This window comes from Vipera ursinii (genome assembly GCF_947247035.1).
Source record: "Vipera ursinii genome assembly, chromosome: 10".
Lineage (NCBI taxonomy): Eukaryota > Metazoa > Chordata > Lepidosauria > Squamata > Viperidae > Vipera > Vipera ursinii.
This window is the reverse complement of record NC_139520.1, coordinates 5,437,781-5,456,822: the sequence shown is the minus strand read 5'-3', so window position 1 is coordinate 5,456,822 and position 19,042 is coordinate 5,437,781. Positions and strand designations below refer to the sequence as shown.

At 44.9% G+C, this 19,042-nt stretch overlaps 1 protein-coding gene across 1 annotated transcript in view; it reads left to right on the top strand.

The window, feature by feature from the left end:
* CPNE2 (copine 2) overlaps nt 1-16,442 on the top strand; it is a gene marked incomplete at its 5' end in the record, with an annotated part of 40,415 nt that extends 23,973 nt beyond the window's left edge. The window contains 6 exons of the mRNA XM_083370225.1: nt 3,440-3,573; nt 4,874-4,928; nt 10,069-10,120; nt 12,084-12,217; nt 13,914-14,150; nt 15,819-16,442. Of these exons, the coding sequence (XP_083226351.1) occupies nt 3,440-3,573; nt 4,874-4,928; nt 10,069-10,120; nt 12,084-12,217; nt 13,914-14,150; nt 15,819-15,926 (720 nt within the window). The 3' untranslated portion in view covers nt 15,927-16,442. The remainder of the gene's footprint in view (nt 1-3,439; nt 3,574-4,873; nt 4,929-10,068; nt 10,121-12,083; nt 12,218-13,913; nt 14,151-15,818) is intronic.
* Nucleotides 16,443-19,042: the final 2,600 nt, after the last annotated feature.

The window sequence follows — 19,042 nt, the reverse complement described above, 5'->3', positions numbered from 1 at the left end:
CTGATTTTTCAGGATGCTCGTAATATAAGCCCCCACCCCAAAGAAGCCCCAGTTAAGTTCGTCAGCCAGATGGACGCATTTAGTACCGTATTTCCCCCAATATAAGCCCTAACCAGAAAATAAGCCCTAATGCGTCTTTTGGAGCAAAAATTAGCGTAAGACCCAGTCTTGTTTTCGGGGATACACAGTAAGTAGAAAAATCGAAAAATTGTCCATCAAGATAGGGTGACCAAACAGTTTCCACACTATCGTGGATATGTCAGTCAGCCTTACCAGGTTGACTAGAAAGGAAACGCCGCCATATAAAGGAATTCTACTTTGTTGTAAAACTACATTAACAGAATCGTGTAGTCTGGAAGTGCATCTCTTCTACAGCCCCCCCCCCCAAATTAGGGAGGGTCCCTTCTGAGATGCTTGGCTTGCTCTCTCTGCAGCTCTGGCCTAAGCAGCCTCACATCCAGGCAGCATGGCGTGGCCGAGGTCTTTCACCCATAGTCATAAAGTCCCTGAGAGTCAGGCTTGACTTGAGGAAATGTTGCCTTGCCTCTTTACGTGGCAGTGTCTGCGGGTTTCCTGCTGATTTCAGTCCTGCCAGGTTTTATGAAAGGTTCCTAGACCTTCAAAAGGGACCTGGAGGGTTTTATCTCCAAAGCTGAAGCTGTAAGATGCATCTTCCTGGCTTAAGCCCGAAAGTTTCCTCCCTTGAACCCTTTGCCTTTTATAGTTTCAAAACAGTGGCTGATGCCAGCAAAAAAGGAAATCTGCCAGGATTTGTCTCAGAAATGGCCTATGAATGAATGGAATGAATGAATGAATCTATCTATCTAGCTATCTATCCATCCATTCATCCATCCATCTCTATCAACTAAGCATCTATCTATCCATATATCCATCTCTATCAACTATCCATCCATCTCTATCAACTATCTATCTATCCATCCATCCACCCACCCACCCATCTCTATCAACTAAGCATCTATCCATCTATCCATCTCTGTCAACTATCCATCTATCCATCTCTATCAACTATCTATCTATCCATCCATCCATATCAACTAAGCATCTATCTATCCATCTATCCATCTCTATCAACTATCCATCTATCCATCTCTATCATCTATCTATCATCTATCTATCTATCTATCTATCTATCTATCTATCTATCTATCTATCTATCTATCTATCTATCCATCCATCCATCCATTCATCTATCCATCCATCCATCCATCCATCTCTATCAACTAAGCATCTATCTATCCATCTCTATCAACTATCCATCTCTATCATCTATCTATCCATCCATCCATCCATCTCTATCAACTATCCATCTATCTATCTATCTATCCATCCATCTATCGCTATCAACTATCCATCTATCTATCCATCCATCCATCTATCTCTATCAACTATCCATCTATCTATCCATCTGTCCATCTCTATCAACTATCCATCTATCTCTTATCATCTATCTATCTATCATCTATCTATCTATCTATCTATCTATCTATCTATCTATCTACCTACCTACCTACCTACCTACCTACCTACCTACCTATCATCTATCTATCTATCTATCTATCTATCTATCTATCCATCTACCTACCTACCTACCCACCCACCCCTGTTGAACTCCACGAGTCATAAAAGAGCCAAGGTTGTCTACCCCTGGTATAGGGTCTCTTACTGAAGCAAGGGGATGGATTAGATGACCTCCAAGGTCCCTTCCATTCTAATTCTAATGTATTCTAAAACTTCAGTACTGTATCCTGAAAAGTTTGCCAATATCTCCTGTGTGCTATAGAGAATTTTAATCTTTCTTCCCACCGCAGCTGGTTTGGTATCCCGGGAAAGCTATGAATTTTGGCCTCGCAACCCTTTGTGCCAAACCAGCCTTTCGAGGCATGGAGCCCGCAGGAGTTTTGAAGCACTGCGCACAAATGTGGGGCTTCAGTTTTGATTTGTTGTGTTGACTTAAGGAGACACACAGGAAAAGGGAGGAAGTATCGCCATAGAAACGGGAACGGGCACAAATGCGTTCTTTGTGCAGCATGAACTGTTGTGTAATGACACCATTTCAGGACAGATGAAACGGCAAAACCAGGACCTGGGGTATCTGTCTCAAGCTGAAATCAGGGAAGAATACAGAATAGAGAATAACAAGAGTTGGAAGGGACCTTAGAGGTCTTCTAGTCCAACCCCCTGCCCAGGTAGGAGACCCTATACCGTTCCAGACAAACAGCTGTCCAGTCTCTTCTTGAAAACCTCCAGTGATGGAGCACCCACAACTTCTGGAGGCAAGCTGCTCCACTGGTTAATTGTTGCCAATGTCAGGAAATTTCTTTTTATTTCTAGGTTAGATTAGGGGATGTTTTAGAAAGGGGTCCAACTTTGGCAATTTTAAGATCCGTGGATTTCAGTTCCCAGAATTCCTCAACCAGCTATGTTGGACACCCTTGCCCTACATAGTTTGGGCTTAACCCTGGGGGGCATAGAAGAAAGTGGTTTAGTTCAGGGGTGAGCGGCAATTTAGAGGGTGAAGGGATATCCCCTTTCCGATTTTTGCAGTGTCGATTTCAACTCCTGACAGCTTTCCTGTCACGTCTGCAAACAGACACTCCTCCAATTATAAGCAGTTCGTTCTGTTCCTGAATAAACGCATCGTTACCCAGCTCTGTGTCCGTCTCTCTGTGAAGCACGCGACTTTACACATTCATTTAGCCACTGTTCAAAGTTACAACAGGCCTTTAAAAAAAGGGAAATATCACTGGTCCTCGTACTTACAACTGTCACAGCATCCACGCATTCACATTATCAAAATTTGGGCCTTTGGCAACTGGCATGTAGTTACAAGGGCTGCGGTATCCCAGGAGCACGTGATCTCCATTTGTGACCTTTCCAAGGGGCAAAACCAATGGAGGCAGCTGGATTTGCTTAGTGACTGCATGATTCACGTAACATCCATAGCAACAAGGTCATAAAATTGGGCATGACTGACTTAATGACTGCCTTGCTTCATGATGGAAGTTCCAATTCCAATTATCGTCAAAACTCAAGGAGCATAACACTTTTCCCCAGAATGCTTCTGGTCTGCAGCTCTGCCCCTTCCTGGTCCACTCCCATTCAGATGTTAACAGCTCCTGATTCTGCTTAGCTTCCAGGCCCAGATAAAGCCAGCTAATTGTGGGCCAGCTCTTGTGAGTCAAAGATCAATCCAAATCAGTGGGGGATCTGTCCTGTTTTTCTATTTCTAATTCAGCCGATGATGCTTTCTGGTCAAAGGAGGCTGTTTCTCATTTTACAGAATAAAGAATAACAGAGTTGCAAAGGATCTTGGAGGTCTTCTAGTCCAGCCCCTGGCTGAATCTCTCAACCGGCCTCGCCTTTCCCACACAACAACTTCAGGAATGAAATGCGGTCTCTTTGGCATCTTTCCATGCAGGTTGGAATTGACTTCACGGCATCCAACGGAAATCCTCGGGATCCGACGTCCTTGCACTACATTAACCCCATGGGGACCAACGAATACCTTTCGGCCATCTGGGCAGTTGGCCAGATTATCCAAGACTACGACACGTAAGTGTAACAGAGTAGGTCACACACCAAGTGTTTCGTTGGGAATGTCAAGTTTGGAGTGGCAAAAGGGCAGTTCTGAACATTTTCAGAAGTGGTTTGAAAACAAAACTTACTTGCTGAGTTGCTGCTGGCCCAGACGAGACGAGGGATTTTGCACAGCCGTTTCAGATAGGGAGCACTTTGACTGTGGGGCCCTTGGTGCTCTCTTAGCTTGGTTGTTTTCTTGCAGAGTTTTCATTACCCAAACTAGGTAACATCAACAGTAAACAGCCAAAGAATGTCTAAGACCGCCCCCACCATCACTAACAGGGCAGCCATCAGAATATAAAATGACAACAACCTGCATTCCGCACACCGTACTAGCCCTGATGATGTTACCTACTCAGGGTAATGAAACGTCTGCAAGAAAACTCCCAAGCTAAGAGAGCACCAAGAACCCTGCAATCTCCTCCTCCTCCTCCTCCTCCTCCTCCTCCTCCTCCTCCTCCTCCTCCTCCTCCTCCTCCTCCTCCCTGCAAACCTCACTCCTTACTAGCAATGGAAGCTCAGAGAGCACCAAGGACCCTGCAATCCTCCTCCTCCTCCCCCCCCCCCCGCAAACCTCACTCCTTACTAGCAATGATGATGTTAGCTACTCAGGGTAATGAAACGTCTGCAAGAAAACTCCCAAGCTAAGAGAGCACCAAGAACCCTGCAATCTCCTCCTCCTCCTCCTCCTCCTCCTCCTCCTCCTCCTCCTCCTCCTCCTCCTCCCTGCAAACCTCACTCCTTACTAGCAATGGAAGCTCAGAGAGCACCAAGGACCCTGCAATCCTCCTCCTCCTCCCCCCCCCCGCAAACCTCACTCCTTACTAGCAATGATGATGTTAGCTACTCAGGGTAATGAAACGTCTGCAAGAAAACTCCCAAGCTAAGAGAGCACCAAGAACCCTGCAATCTCCTCCTCCTCCTCCTCCTCCTCCTCCTCCTCCTCCTCCTCCTCCTCCTCCTCCCTGCAAACCTCACTCCTTACTAGCAATGGAAGCTCAGAGAGCACCAAGGACCCTGCAATCCTCCTCCTCCTCCCCCCCCCGCAAACCTCACTCCTTACTAGCAATGATGATGTTAGCTACTCAGGGTAATGAAACGTCTGGAAGAAAACCCCCGAGCTCAGAGAGCCCCAAGGAGTCCTCATTTCAACCCTCATTACAGGGAGCCCTTTGCCTTGAGATGTTAAAGATGGGAGAAGGCAGGATTGGCAAAGGGCGTTTCCTCACTGGGCCTCTCACATTTGTTCTGTTTCTTCTCGATTCTTTTGTAGAGACAAAATGTTTCCTGCCTTGGGATTTGGGGCCCAGCTCCCACCAGACTGGAAGGTAAATCGGGGTTGCTGGCTTTAGCATGTTTCATCTCTAGGTGGGATTGTTGTGTAGTGGGTTCTGGATAGCAGGAAGGACGCCGAGACGATGAGTACAACATATCAGCTCTTTATTGGTGGAAGTGACTGTACTGGGGAATAGGGGTTACCTGCACTCTTTATACACCTGGCCAGTACCTGGCCAGGTACACAACCAACCAATCGGTTTGAACCTCTGTTTCCCGCCGAAACTCATTCCCGCCAAAACAGTTACAGTTCAACGCCCCCTGGTGGTGACTGCTATGCAAGTGCTTAAGATGTTCCATTAAGCCTAATACATAACGGATTACGTTCCAGTGGTTCCTTCTTGCTTCTGTTCTTTCAGCCCTTCGAAAGAGAGATTGATTTCAGCTCCCAGAATGCTTAGCAGCAGCCAGGAAGAATGGGGAATTCTTGGAGCTGAATTCCACATCTTTGCAAAGGGCACAAAGATGGAAGATGCTTAAACTAATGGAGTCATTGTCATAATTTTTATTTATTAGGATAACTGAGGTTCAACTCCTTAGTCGGTCCTGGTGGCCATTGGTTGTCTTTGAATCTCTCAGGACCTACATTCACACAACCCTTTTAATCTGGTTACTCAACCTGTTTTTATTTATTTATTTATTTTTATTTTTATTCCATTTATATCCCGCCCTTCTCCGGAGACTCAGGGCGGCTTACAAGCTTAGCAGTAGCCTTCATTCTATGTATATGCCTGCTTATTAGGGCTTTCACACACACCCAAGCGGCATTATTACAAAGTCAGCTTATTGCCCCCAACAATCTGGGTCCTCATTTTACCTACCTGGGAAGGATGGAAGGCTGAGTCAACCTTGAGCCTGGTGGGACTCGAACCTGCACTAATTGCAGGCAGCTGGTGTTACTTTAAGGAAGCATTAGCCCACTGCTCCACCAAGAATCTCTGTTGCAGTAGAGTTCTATACAATATCTGGAATCAAAACTCCAGAAGCTGGGTTTACACATCATGACAAACCCCAACACATTCTGCAGTTCAGGCTGTTGTGTCAATGCATCTGTTAGGTCTTCGTCTGATTGCCATCCCAGGAAGTCTTCCAACTGACAACCGCAGTTAAGCATGGAATTACGATTCTAAGTTGTGGCAGTCCTTAAGGGAGTCACCACATGACTGTACTTGATTTTATCACCTTTTTTGTAATGGTCGCTAAGCAAATGCAGAGGTTGTAAAGCAAATGCAACAGTCACAAAGCGAAGACAGCCTTGTTAATAAATCCATTGAATGTAGTGGGGATTTTTTAAGATCAAAATTAATGGGATTCTATGACGGCTGGAATGAGGGACGCGGTGGCTCAGTGGGTTAGGATGCTGAGCTTGTTGATCAAATGGTCGGCAGTTTGGCGGGTCGAATCCCAAGTGCCGCGTAGCAGAGCGAGCGCCTGTTACTCGTCCCAGCTTCTGCCAACCTACAGTTCGAAAGCACGTAAAAATGCAAGTAGAAAAATAGGGACCACTGCAGTGGGAAGGTAACAGCGTTCCGTGTGCCTTTGGCGTCTAGTCATGCCGGCCACATGACCACGGAGACGTCCTCGGACAAGCGCTGGCTCTTCGGCTTTGAAACGGAGATGAGCACCGGCCCCTAGAGTCGGAAACGACTAGCACGCATGTGCGGGGGAACCTTTACCTTTACCTTATGACAGCTGGGGTGGGGGGGCCTGGCCACCAGAACTTCAGATCTGGGTCATAAATAGCCTTGGGTAAATTGCTAAGATTAAAGAACAGAATACAGAATAACAGAGTTGGAAGGGAACTTGGAGGTCTTCTAGTCCAACTGTCTGCTCGAGCAGGAAACCTTATACTAGGGGCGTCCAACCTTGGCAACTTGAAGACTTGTGGACTTCAACTCCCAGAATCCTCAGCCAGCCAAGGCCAAGTGATCACCTTTTGTGACCTGCTGACAAGCAAAGTCAATGGGGAAGCCAGATTCACTTAACAACCAGGTTACTAACTTAAGAACATCAGCGATTCCTTTAACAACTGTGGCAAGCAAGGTTGTGAAATGGGGCAAAAAACCCACTTAGCAACGTTCTTGCTTAGCAAAGGACGTTTTGGGCTTAGTTGTGGTCGTAACTTCGAGGACTGCCTTCAGAAGACCTCCAAGGTCCCTTCCGATTCAACAGCCATTTGTGCAGAATTGGTATTGGGTCTCCCGCAGGGGGTTGGACTAGAAGACCTCCAAGATCCCTTCCAACTCTGGTATGCTGTATTCTGCATTATGCTATGTCCTAAGACTAAACCTTTGATGTTCTTCTGAAGGAATGACTCATCCCATCCTGGAACATTTATCCTTTTTCCTCTTGCAACTTGGCTTGGTTTTGTGGCCCCTGGCACTGTAACAGAATTTAAAATGAAGCTGAAGGAGTGGCGAATGGGTGATGTTGCTGTTTGGTTTCTGAAGGTTTCAGATAGGAGATCTTTCGGCCCATATAGGTCGGAAGGATAATCTGAAGTTGGTTTTCCTGCCCTACGGAGAAGAAAGATTCAGTCTATTTCCTAAGGCAGCCGGTTTCAATCTAAAATTCCAAATTATCAGGCAAAGCTCCCAAGAGACGTTTGCTCTCTAATTAAGGGCTGCTGGGAAGAAGGAAAAATGTCAGGAATGGCAGTATTTAGAAGTTCAATGGGTTGTGCGGAATGCCGAGACAGAATCAAAGAATTAAGAGGGAAATTTAAAAGTCAGATCCTGTAGTTTCACTCTTCTGAGAGAAGAAACCCCCTTGCTGGCCCAATTCTACTGTATTTTTAGTCTGAATGAACAATAAATGAGGCAGATTTTCTGTTATCAGATCTTGGGTACCTGCTTCGAATTTTTTTTTTTGCTTTGCAGCCTGCAGGAGTAAAAAAATAAAATAAAAGCACCATTCATTTAACACCCCTTCAAAAGACAGGCAGGCTATTAACTTAGCTCTTTGTAGTCTTTCTTTTTTTTCCTTTCCAACCCAACAGAATGTTGGAAAGAAGTTATGTAAAGGTTGCAGGACTCAGTCTGTGGACAGATTTTCTCTCCAGGAACACAACAGCAGAAGCCCAAATTTGGACTGGAGAGAAAAGCAGCAAAACAAGGATACAATAACCACAAAAGGGTGTGTGTGTAATATAATAGCAGTCTTCCAATATTTGAGGAGCTGCCACAAAGAAGAGGGGGTCAACCTATTTTACAAAGCATCTGAAAGCAAAACAAGAAGCAACGGATGGAAACTCATCAAGGAGAGAAGCAACCTAGAACTAAGGGGAAATTTCCTGGCCGTGGGAACAATTAATCAGTAGAATGAGTTGCCTCCAGAAATCATGGGTGTTCCATCAATGGAGGTTTTTAAGAAGAGATTGGGAGAGTCGTTCTTCTGAAATGGCAATAGGATCTCCTGCTAGAGCAGGGGGGGGTTGGACTAGAAGACCTCCAAGGTCCCTTCCAACTGTTATTCGTTTAAATGGGCTAGATCACAGGTCTGCAACCCGCGGCTCCGGAGCCGCATGCTCCCAGTCCTCTGCCATGTGCAGTCCAAAAAAAAGTGGGACTAAAAAAGTTCAACCAATCAATTCAAATATGCAGGGTAGGTGCATATCTCGCCTTGGCTCCACTCTTCAGTCAAACCCTGTTCTGCACATGTGCGCATGTATGCGCATGTGCACACATTTTTTGCGGCTCCCAGTTTTTCCTTTTGTGAGGGAACCGGTTCCGAGTGGCTCTTTCACTGTTTCAGGTTGCTGACCTCTGGGCTAGATTGTGGCTGTGGAGAAAAATATTGCAGGAAAAAAATATATACTCAGGTGCTTCCTTATGGGACAAGGAATCGGGCAGTGGCTCCTATTTACCAACTCCTCCATGCCAAGTCACATGACCGTCCAGTCACATGACCCAGGGCAGAATGTTTGCAGCCTGTCCTCTACATCTGACTCGGATTCACCAATGCAAGACAAGTGGAGAGCAAAAATACGCACAACGGCATTATTTGTTATACAGAACAGTGGTGTCTCCCGAAAGGTTATTTTGGATAAGGTGACATGATAGAGATAACCTCTTCTCCAAACAAAGCACCTGAAGACAGAACAGGAAGCGACAGATGGAAACTTCTCAAGGAGAGAAGCAGCCTTGAAATAAGGAGAAATTTCCTGACAGAACAGTGGAAGAGTTTCCTTCCAGAAGTTGTGGGTGCTTCATCATTGGAGGTTTCCAAGAAGAGATTGTCCAGCATGGTACATGGTCTCCTGCTTGAGCTGGGGGCTGGACTGAGAAGACCTCCAAGGTCCCTTCCGATTCTGTTATTCTGTATTTTGTAATAAAACCCAAACTTGGATATAAATGGAAACGAACATTTAAGACAAGGGATGAATAGATCCTGCTTCGTTCTACGGATGCTCCTGTTGCTATGGAGCTGCACAATAGTCTCACAGAACCAAGAGGAGGAGACGGTTGGTCGACACAGGGATCGTGCTGCAAATGTCAAAGAATATCTCGAGATTCCAGCTGTTTTGGAAAGAGGAGAGGAAGAAGCTCTGCCTGGGAAAAAAAAATGCCTGTGTTTGCTTCCCATAAGGTTGAAGATAGACAGATTTTTCTGGAAACCCTTTATGAACAGCTGCTGAACAGCTGCTGATTTATGAACTTGCATCAGGGATGCGCCATGGGAAGAAGCGATATTTGTTTATAAAGTTGTAAGAGGTGAAGAGTTATCAAATCTGTTTATATAGTTAGTTACACCCATTTGTTACACTTACACCCATTTATTCAGCATCCCTTCCAACAGCACGGGAAAAAGCGACTTACGACTAGACCTCGCACTTATGACCATTGCAGCATCCCTCAGGTGATCAGAATTTGGGCGCTTGGCAATTGGCCTGCATTTACGATGACTGCAGTGTCCTGGGGTCATGTGACTGAGATTATCATAATAAACCATCCTTTACTTTCTTTTGGCTTAGAATGTGGCGCAAATGCAGCCATGATTTGCTATCTGTCTGCGGTTTACAATATTTGTGTAAACGCTGTCCCAAGGCTTGTCTGAAAGCTTTGATGTCAAGAGATGCTTCAGGCTTATGAAAAAGCCAAAATTTAATCTTGTTTTTCTTTTCTTTTTTTGCAGGTTTCTCATGAATTTGCCATTAACTTTAATCCCACCAACCCTTTTTGCCTTGGTAAGTGCATCTATAGTGGCTTGAAAGCAAGTCCTTGAAATCTCTTATTTTCCCCACAATAACTGTGTTGAGCTGAGAGGGAGGGACTGGCCCCAAAGTCATCCAGTCTGCTTTTGTGCCTGAAGCAGGACTAGAACTCATTGCCTCCTGCTGACTGGCCCAGTCACCCAGCTGGTTTTCATGGCTAATGTGAGAATAGATCTCATGGTTTCCTGGTGATTGGCCAAAGTCACCCAGCCAACTTTCACGTCTGTGGTGAGACTAGAACTCACCATCTCCTGGTGACTGGCCCAAAGTCATCCATCTGGCTTTCATGGCTAAGGTGAAACTAGAACTCAGTGTCTCCTGGTGACCGGCCCAAAGTCAACCAGCCAGTTCTCATGTCTTAAGGTGGGACTCACTGCCTCCTGGTTTTTAGGCCAACATCTTAACCACTAGATATGAATAAATAAACATTGCAAATAAACATATGTATTTTATGTATTATGGTAAGGAACAAGGCTGAACATGTATTTTCTGAGTGATCTTCCAGAGCAACTGCCAACCAAGAATGCCCTTTAGACCGTTAAAGGAGGTTTCCTTGATAAATCAAACTAAGTCACCATCAAAATGCAGGATCTTTTCCTGACCCAAGGCAATCTTTGAGATAAATGTCACAGAATACTAGTAAACATAAAAGGGGGGTGAGTAGTGGAATAACCATGCCTTGTGGCCTCTGCAACAAAAATTAAAAGGAATAAAAAACAAGAGGCCACCAGATTCTTCAAAAGCCTTGGGAGGAAAATGCAAACGAAGTGGGGGGAAAAGAGTTTTAAAAAAAGGTCGGTGAGGCTTTTTTCATCTAAGCTCCAACAATGTTGGAGACAATGATTGGGTTTAACTGCAGCCGATTGAATACATCAAGGTTGGCTGAGTTCAGCCACTGAGGACTTTGAACCCTAATATCTAGGCTGATGCAGTATCCTGGACCTGTCAATCAAATAAAATTAGGATATGAATTGATGTACGAATCCTGTTGGCCTCTGGCAGAATGAAAGAGGAAAACAGAAAGGCAAGGAAACAAGATATTTTAGGCAAAGTACGCGATGGGTCGGACACGACTTCGCAGCTCACAACAGCAACAACACTTGAGGAGCAAAGGGGCTCAGTGGTTAAAGACACTGAGCTTCTCAGAGGGAAAGCTGAAAAGCTTAGGTTTGAGACCCAAGTGCTGCACAACAGGGTGAGTTCCCGTTACTCACTCCAGCTCCTGCCAACCTAGCAGCTCGAAAGCATGCAAATGCAAGTAGATAAATAGGTACCACTTTGGTGAGAAGGTAACAGCGTTCTGTGCACCTGGACACATGTAGTCATGCTGGCCACATGACCATGGAAAAGGTCTTGGGACAATGCTGGCTCCCTCGATAGGAAGCGGAGATGAGCACCACCTCCTAGAGTTGGACACAACTGGATAGGGGAAACCTTTACTTGAGAAGCACAGGATGACAGATGGTCCTTGACTTACGACCGCAGTGGAGCCTGCCCGTTATGGCCGTAAGTTCAATGGTCATAAAATGGGCCACCCATATGACCAACCTGAGTTTGCAACCTGATTTTGCGGCAGTTATTAAGCAAACGCCACAATCGTAAATCAACTGCCGCGGTCACTAAGCAAATGCCATGGTCATTAAGTGAACCTCATGTTTGCTGAAAAATGGAAGTAAATGCCAGTTTTGAGCAAAAACATCCTGAGACCCTACAAATGGCTGCAAATGCAGGCTGGTTGCTGAGCCTGAAATGAGGTCATATGATCCCATCAGAACTTCAGAACTGGGTAAGTGTCCCTGTGGGGGTTTGTTAGAACTTCAGTCACTAAGTCGTAAGTCGAGGACTACCTGTATCAAATTGGAATGGATTTTGCCTCGCGTGAGTGCCATTGGGAGTTGCCTCCTTCACTCTGCCTTTTCTTCTTGGTCTTCTAAAGGTGTGGAAGGCATCGTCCAGGCCTACTCTAGTTGCCTGCCTCACATTCGCTTTTATGGACCAACCAATTTCTCCCCCATCATTAATCACGTGGCTCGGTTCGCGGCCCAGGCGACCCAGCAGGAATCTGCCAGCGTAAGTTCTCTTACCAATCGTTGCTATTTCACCTTCCTGACTTGGATTCTAATAAAGGAGAATATTTGTAGCTCGGGGTTGAAATGAGGGGTCCTTGGTGCTCTCTGAGCTTGGTTGTTTTCTTGGAAGAGGTTTCATTAGCCAAAGTAGGTAACATCATCGGTGCTAGAAGGGTGCAAAGTTCTAGCACTGATGACGTTACCTAGTTTGGTTAATGAAACGTCTGCAAGAAAATCACCAAGCTCAAGAGAGAATCAAGGACTTCACAGTAGTCTTCTTCTTCTTCTTCTTCTTCTTCTTCTTCTTCTTCTTCTTCTTCTTCTTCTTCTTCTTCTTCTTCTCCTCCTCCTCCTCCTCCTCCTCCTCCTCCTCCTCCTCCTCCCCTCCCTCTCCTCCCTCCCCCTCCCGATGATGTTACCTAGTTTGGATAATGAAACATCTGCAAGTAAACAACCAATCTCAGGGAGCTTCAAGGACCTTTGACTTGGATTCTGTTTTGAATGCTTGGGGGGGGAAAATACTCTTTTTAGCTCACAAGAGTTTCAAGCCAGTGACTAGGAGGAGCTGTTGAAACAAGTGTGAGGCATCCATTCTCGGGCTTAAACTTTTGCACGTTTGGCCTCTAGCATGATGCTTTTGCATTTTGTGTGCTGCCACTCTGAAGTGGGCGGCAGCATCATAGTTGTGTTGACAAATACCTTCCTGATGTTGTAAATGGTAATGCAAACCAACCGTTTTCTTCCACATGCAACCCATGTGCCTTCATAAAAGAAGGTAAGAAAGCTAGGAAGCTGTCATCCAAACGTGAGTTAATGCTGCCGTTGCATCTAACGAGTCTAGTTTTCCAAACCAGAAACAGCCAACTCTGGTTTAAAGGTGGCTTATAGCTCTGATTTGTCTGTGTGCGTACAGGGTCCTGTGAAGCCAACTTCATTTGTGGCATAGAAATACACTGCCCAAATTCCGCCTTGGTTGTTACACAACCATCTTTATTCTTCTTCTGCGGATCCTCGTTCAGATTCACACTGCCTGTAAAAAGAAGCCTTCTGAACATTCCCAGCCCTGTAATTACCTGCACGATGGGTAGAGATATTCTCGTCTTCCTGATGGATCTAATCAGGACCCAATTTAATTCACCTTTCATTTGGGCAACTGCACTTGCGAGATCCCCCTTTGCTTCTGCCCCCCTGTGGCATCCTTTGAAGGGAGGAGCAGGTCTCACGGAGAAAAGAAGAATGCTTAATCAGATTAAAATTGCACGGTGCTTCAGTCGGATGGTGGTGATGATGATAATTAAGGAAGTGTCTAAAATGCTTTATGTGGGAATAGACCTCCCCTCACCAATCCCGAGCCGGGGATAATCGTATAATTGTGCCTGATTATACTTGCTCCCCTGGTGACTTCTGATATCACGAATCCTTCCATTCTTCAGTCAGATCTGAAGAAGCTTCTTGGATAAGAAGCAAAACGTCCTCCAGGAAAAACAAAGGAAGTCCAGTTGCCTTTTGAAAAAGCAACTTTGGGGCAACCATGACCTTGGATGGCTGAGAATCTCCATTGACACGTGGTTGTCTTACGTTCACAGGTCTTAAAAGTTGCTGCGTTTGGAGACCCCCACCCCACCCCTACTCTAATACAAACGTACTGGTCACCTCACCCCAGTGATCTGATTTTCTTCTCTGCTTTCCCTCACCAGCAATACTTCATCCTCCTGATCATCACCGACGGGGTCATCAGCGACATGGATGAGACACGGCATGCTGTCGTACAGGCCTCCAGGCTGCCCATGTCTGTCATCATCGTTGGGGTTGGGAATGCCGACTTTGCAGCCATGGAGTTTCTGGATGCAGACAACCGCATGCTTCGGTCATACACGGGCGAGGAGGCCGTGCGGGATATTGTCCAGTTTGTGCCCTTCCGTGAATTCCGCAGTGTAAGTGCAGGAGAATGCCTTGTTTGCATTGGAGGGAGGGAGGGAGGGAAGGAAAAGAAGGAAGGAGAGAGGGAGGGAAGGAAGGAGAAGAGAGAAGGAAGGAAGGAAGGAAGGAAGAAAAGAAAGAAGCAAAAAGAAAGAAAGATTAATAGCTAAGGAATTGAATCTGTAAAAATACCATATTTAAGATGGAACCCTATTGCTGTGCCCTCATTGGTTTTTATTCTAGACATTCTTCTATGCATTATTTGTTTTTGTGAATCCTCCAGCATATAATTACTCAGTTTTCCTTCAGGAAAGTAACAGTCTTTCTGGGACACTCTAGAGAAGCCCCACAAGTCAGCTGGCAAATGATAATCAGCAAAAACACAGCAATCTTGTTGAATTAACAAGATTCCCTTTCCTCCTAATGCCAGTTCTAGTTATTTAAAGTACCATCCAGGCTTTTCATAAAGGGGTACTTTCCAGATATAACAGGGTTTACAACTACGAGAATTCCCATTCAACATGTGAAGGACACCAAGTTGGAGAAGACTGTCCCATGCCGATAGGTTCTGGAACTGGACAAGGATCTTTCCTTCCTCTGCGAACAGAGACTCTTTGATCAAAAAGGAAAGTTGCACGCAAAGGTGCTGCTACGCCAGGTGGTTGGCACATAAGGAGCTAAGAAATGGTTTAGTGCCACCTCCTCCTTTGGCTACTCAGCCATGTCAGAGTAGAGGAGAAGCTACGTATTCCTAATATCTCCTCAGCATTTCCTTCTTGCCCAGAGAGGGAAAGAACAAAGAGAAGGACTAGGGGTGTCTTCCAATACTTGAAAGACTGTCATAGGGAAGAGGGCATCCGTTTATTCTCCAAAGCACCAGAAGGCAGGACTAGAAGTAACGGATGGAAAGTTTGCAAAGAGAGATCCAACTGAGAACTAAGGAAAAAAATTCTGACAGTGAGAATAATTAGTGGAAGGGCTTGCCTCCCGAAGTTGTGGGTGCTCTGTCACTGGAGGCTTTTAAGAAGAGACTGGGCAACCATTTGTCTGAAATGGTCTCTAGGGCCTCCTGCTTGAACAGTGGGTTGGACTAGATTGACAACCAAAACATCCCTTCCAGCACAGTTATTCTGTGTCTTGAATTCTGTATGTTAACTTGGTCATGTGCAAACTCACTTCCTGAATCAGAGAGCCAGTGCTCGTGGTGGTTGATGCCTCCAAGCATCCTCCAGTCAAGGTTTAGGAAACCCTTAGGCCTTCAGTTCATTGTCATTCTGATTCTCCAGCAGACCTCATGCAACTGAAAACCAGAAAGATCTGGTTGAGAACAAGAAAGAGTGGATGGAAATTAGTCAAGCAGAGAAGCAATGAAGGAGAATTAAGGAGAAACTTTCAAATAGTGAAGAGAATTAACCACTGGAACGGCTTGCCACCAAAAGTTGTGGGTGCGTCATCACTGGAGGCTTTTAAGAGACTGGACAGCTACTTGTCTCAAATTGTGTAGGAGGTTGGACAAGAAGACCTCCAAGGATCCTTCCAGTTCTATTCTGATTGATTGATTAATCATGGTTGAGGCTGAGTTTCATGTTTTTTTTGCCTGTTTCCCCCCAAAAAGGGATTACAGAGTACTCTTTCTCAGGTATGTGGACCAGCCCTTTTGACACTCTGGCTTGTCATTTCAGGCACCCAAAGAAACGTTGGCCAAGGCAGTGTTGGCAGAACTCCCACAGCAAGTGGTTCAATACTTCAAGCACCAGAATTTGCCACCCCTCAACTCAGAACCAGCTTAGAACTCAGCGTTTGCTCCTGGCCTGCATGTATCCCACATCCGTTGATGGCAGAAGATTGCATGTCTCCCGTGGTTTCCAATAACTTTTCATATAACTAAGTTCATTTAATCAAACGGAACAAAGCATAACCCGATTCCTTCCAAAGGCAACTTGCCGTGTGAGAAGCGAAGAGATCTGCACTCAAGGATCCTAGATGGAAGCAACCTACTGTGGCCAATACTGGACACTCCCTGCCTTGATTCCACAAATCAACTTTTAAGTATCTGAACGTACTTTGTATGAGTTTGGTGGAATGAGAGGACCTTTTTACAGCCACAATTTACTGTCTCCAAGTGTGAAGTTCTCAAGAGTCACATTGCCCAAAGAAATGTGGACCGTCCTTCAATGTGTTGTAACTTGTACTTCTGCTCTATGTTCATTTTTATACCATGTACACATGATATTTGTTATACTTGGGTCAATAAACCTGAACTCTTCACATCTCAGTTGAAGAGTGTTGTGATTTGACCCCATGTAGTCCAGTGGTCTCCTGCAGCTTCTTTTAACTAAATCCCTCCAGGTGAGTTCCATCTCAACTCCTGCATCAAATACCTGTGAAGGGCACCAGGCATGCGCTTACATCCTTCCCTAAATGTCAGGTTACAACTTAGAATGTCAGTTTAGTTGGTGAGATGTGCTGGAGCTGTGTGAGGGAAAGAGTGAGCTAGGCCGTAATTGGGTTCATACAATTAGTCCTTGACTTACAAACATTTCTTTAGCAAACGTTTAATGACACAGTGCCATTGGAAATAGTGACCGATGACTGGTCCTCGCACTTATGACCATCCCCATGGTCACAAGAGATTAAAATTTGGACACTTGGCAACTAGCATGTGTTTTAAGTCAGTTAAAATGTCCCTAGATCATATATTTGCTATTTGGGACTGTCCCAGCTGGCTTCTGACCAGCAAAGTCAATGAGGAAAGCTGGAATCACTTAGTGATCATATGATTCACTTAACGACCAATTATAAAATCAGGTGTGAGTCTCTTTAACAATCGCCATGCTTAGCAATGGAAATTCTGGTCCCAACATGGTCATAAGTCAAGGACTTTCTGTAACTGAGCCCACAATTTTGGTCATAAGTCATGATAGCCGTAAAGCTTGCTGCAAGAACCGACCTGATGTTATGGCGGTTGTGAAGGAAACACCACGGTTGGTCATTAAGTGAACACTGCAATCATTAAGCCAACATTGTTTGCTATGGATTGGCTTTTATGCTGGAAACCAGATCAATTTCTTCCAAAAACATTGTAAAGCATGGTCACATGACCACAGCACCCTGCAAACAGCCATAAATGTGGGCCAATTGCCAAGCCGACAAATGACAGCCATCTGAGTGCAAGGGGTCCCCAGATATTGTACCTTTAAATCTTGAGTTGTAAACCCCATTTTCGGGGTCCACTGTAACTTCAAATGGTTGCTAAGCAACCAGTTGTAAGTCAAGGATTACCTTTACATCTAACCAAGGACCAAATGAATATATCATACGTTTAGCAACAGGAATTCAACACAAGTCCTGAAACTTTGATACCAGGAAACAGAAAATATTGGAGCATCTCAGGATTGTTACTATTCAGCTGTGAATTCTCAGACATTACTGAATTTACATAAAGTAAAAAAAAAAGATCGCTGGTTTCAATCATGAATTTCCATAAAAATAACTCATTGCTGGTTTTGGTCACAGCAGCAGTTTGGCTGATAGAAGTCCTTAATGCTGTAATCAAGAAAACTACATGACTGTATCTCACCAGGAATTAAAACTCAAGTCACCAGGAGTTTAACCAAACCTGTAAGTAAAGATGCAACACAAGTAAAAAAAGATAAAATCCTATCCCTGGCTACTTCCCTCCCCCCCCCAGTTTTAAAGTGGTTTTAGAATAAAAATGAGCTTTTCTTGCCAGAATTTGGCTTCAGCATGTGAGAGGTTACCTGCCTTAAATTAGGGCCATCTTTATTTTTTGCTAAATGTGATTTTTAAAGCCCGAGAACAAAATTAGAGATATTAGATGGATGGAATGGATGGTGGATAATAGACATAGTGCACTGGAAGGCTGTTTTTGCAAGGTGACAATTTGAGCTGCAAGTAGCAATGTCTTGAGTGATATGGAGTTATCCTTGTCAGAAATCGTGACATAGTGGGAAAATACCTTTTTTTAAAAAAAAAAACTAAAGAAGGCTAGATGCCCCCAAACTTTTATTAGCAGTCCTGTAGTGTACACGGAAGAAGTGGCTTATCTCTTTCTAAGTTCAACTGCAATGAACACTAGTGTAAAAGCATAGGAGAGATTGCAACTCCAGATCTGAGGTCTGTCACAGGTCCTGTGTAAAGCAGGGGTCTCCAAACTTAGCAACTTTAGGCGTGGTTGCCTGAAAAATTCTGGGGAGTTGAAGTCCGCAAGTCTCGAAAGTTGCCAAATTTGGAGACCCCCTTCTATAAAGGAAAGGGAGGGGGGTACCTTTCTCTCCCTAAGGGAATATCAGTAAATATTACCTGGCTGCCCAAAGTGTGGTTCACCTGTGACCAGCAGTGAGCAAGGTAGGAAAGAATACATCTCAGTAATATAGACATTCGCAAATGGGTCCATAGAGAACCACATAATCACATCCACGTTGCCAGAAATGGCAGAAGTGATTTGCTATTGTGATCTTCTGAGATCATTTTTCAACCATCCCATCCTCTGGAGCAGGGGTCTTCAAACTTGGCCCTTTTATGACTCGGGGACTTCAACTCCCAGAATTCCTCAGTCGGCCATTTTGATGAAACTGCAGCCTTGGGTCTTCAAACTTGGCCCTTTTATGACTTGGGGACTTCAAGTCCCAGAATTCCTCAGTCGGCCATTTTGATGAAGTTAACACACACTTTCTACAAAACTGACAGATGATGCTTCTGTTCTAAAAGCAGGGGTAGGCAACCTGGGCTCTTTTATGACTCGCTCAGTCGGCCATTTTGATGAAGTTAACGCACACTTTCTACAAAACTGACAGATGATGCTACTGGTCTAAAAGCAGGGGTAGGCAACCTGGGCTCTTTTATGACTCGGGGACTTCAACTCCCAGAATTCCTCAGTCGGCCA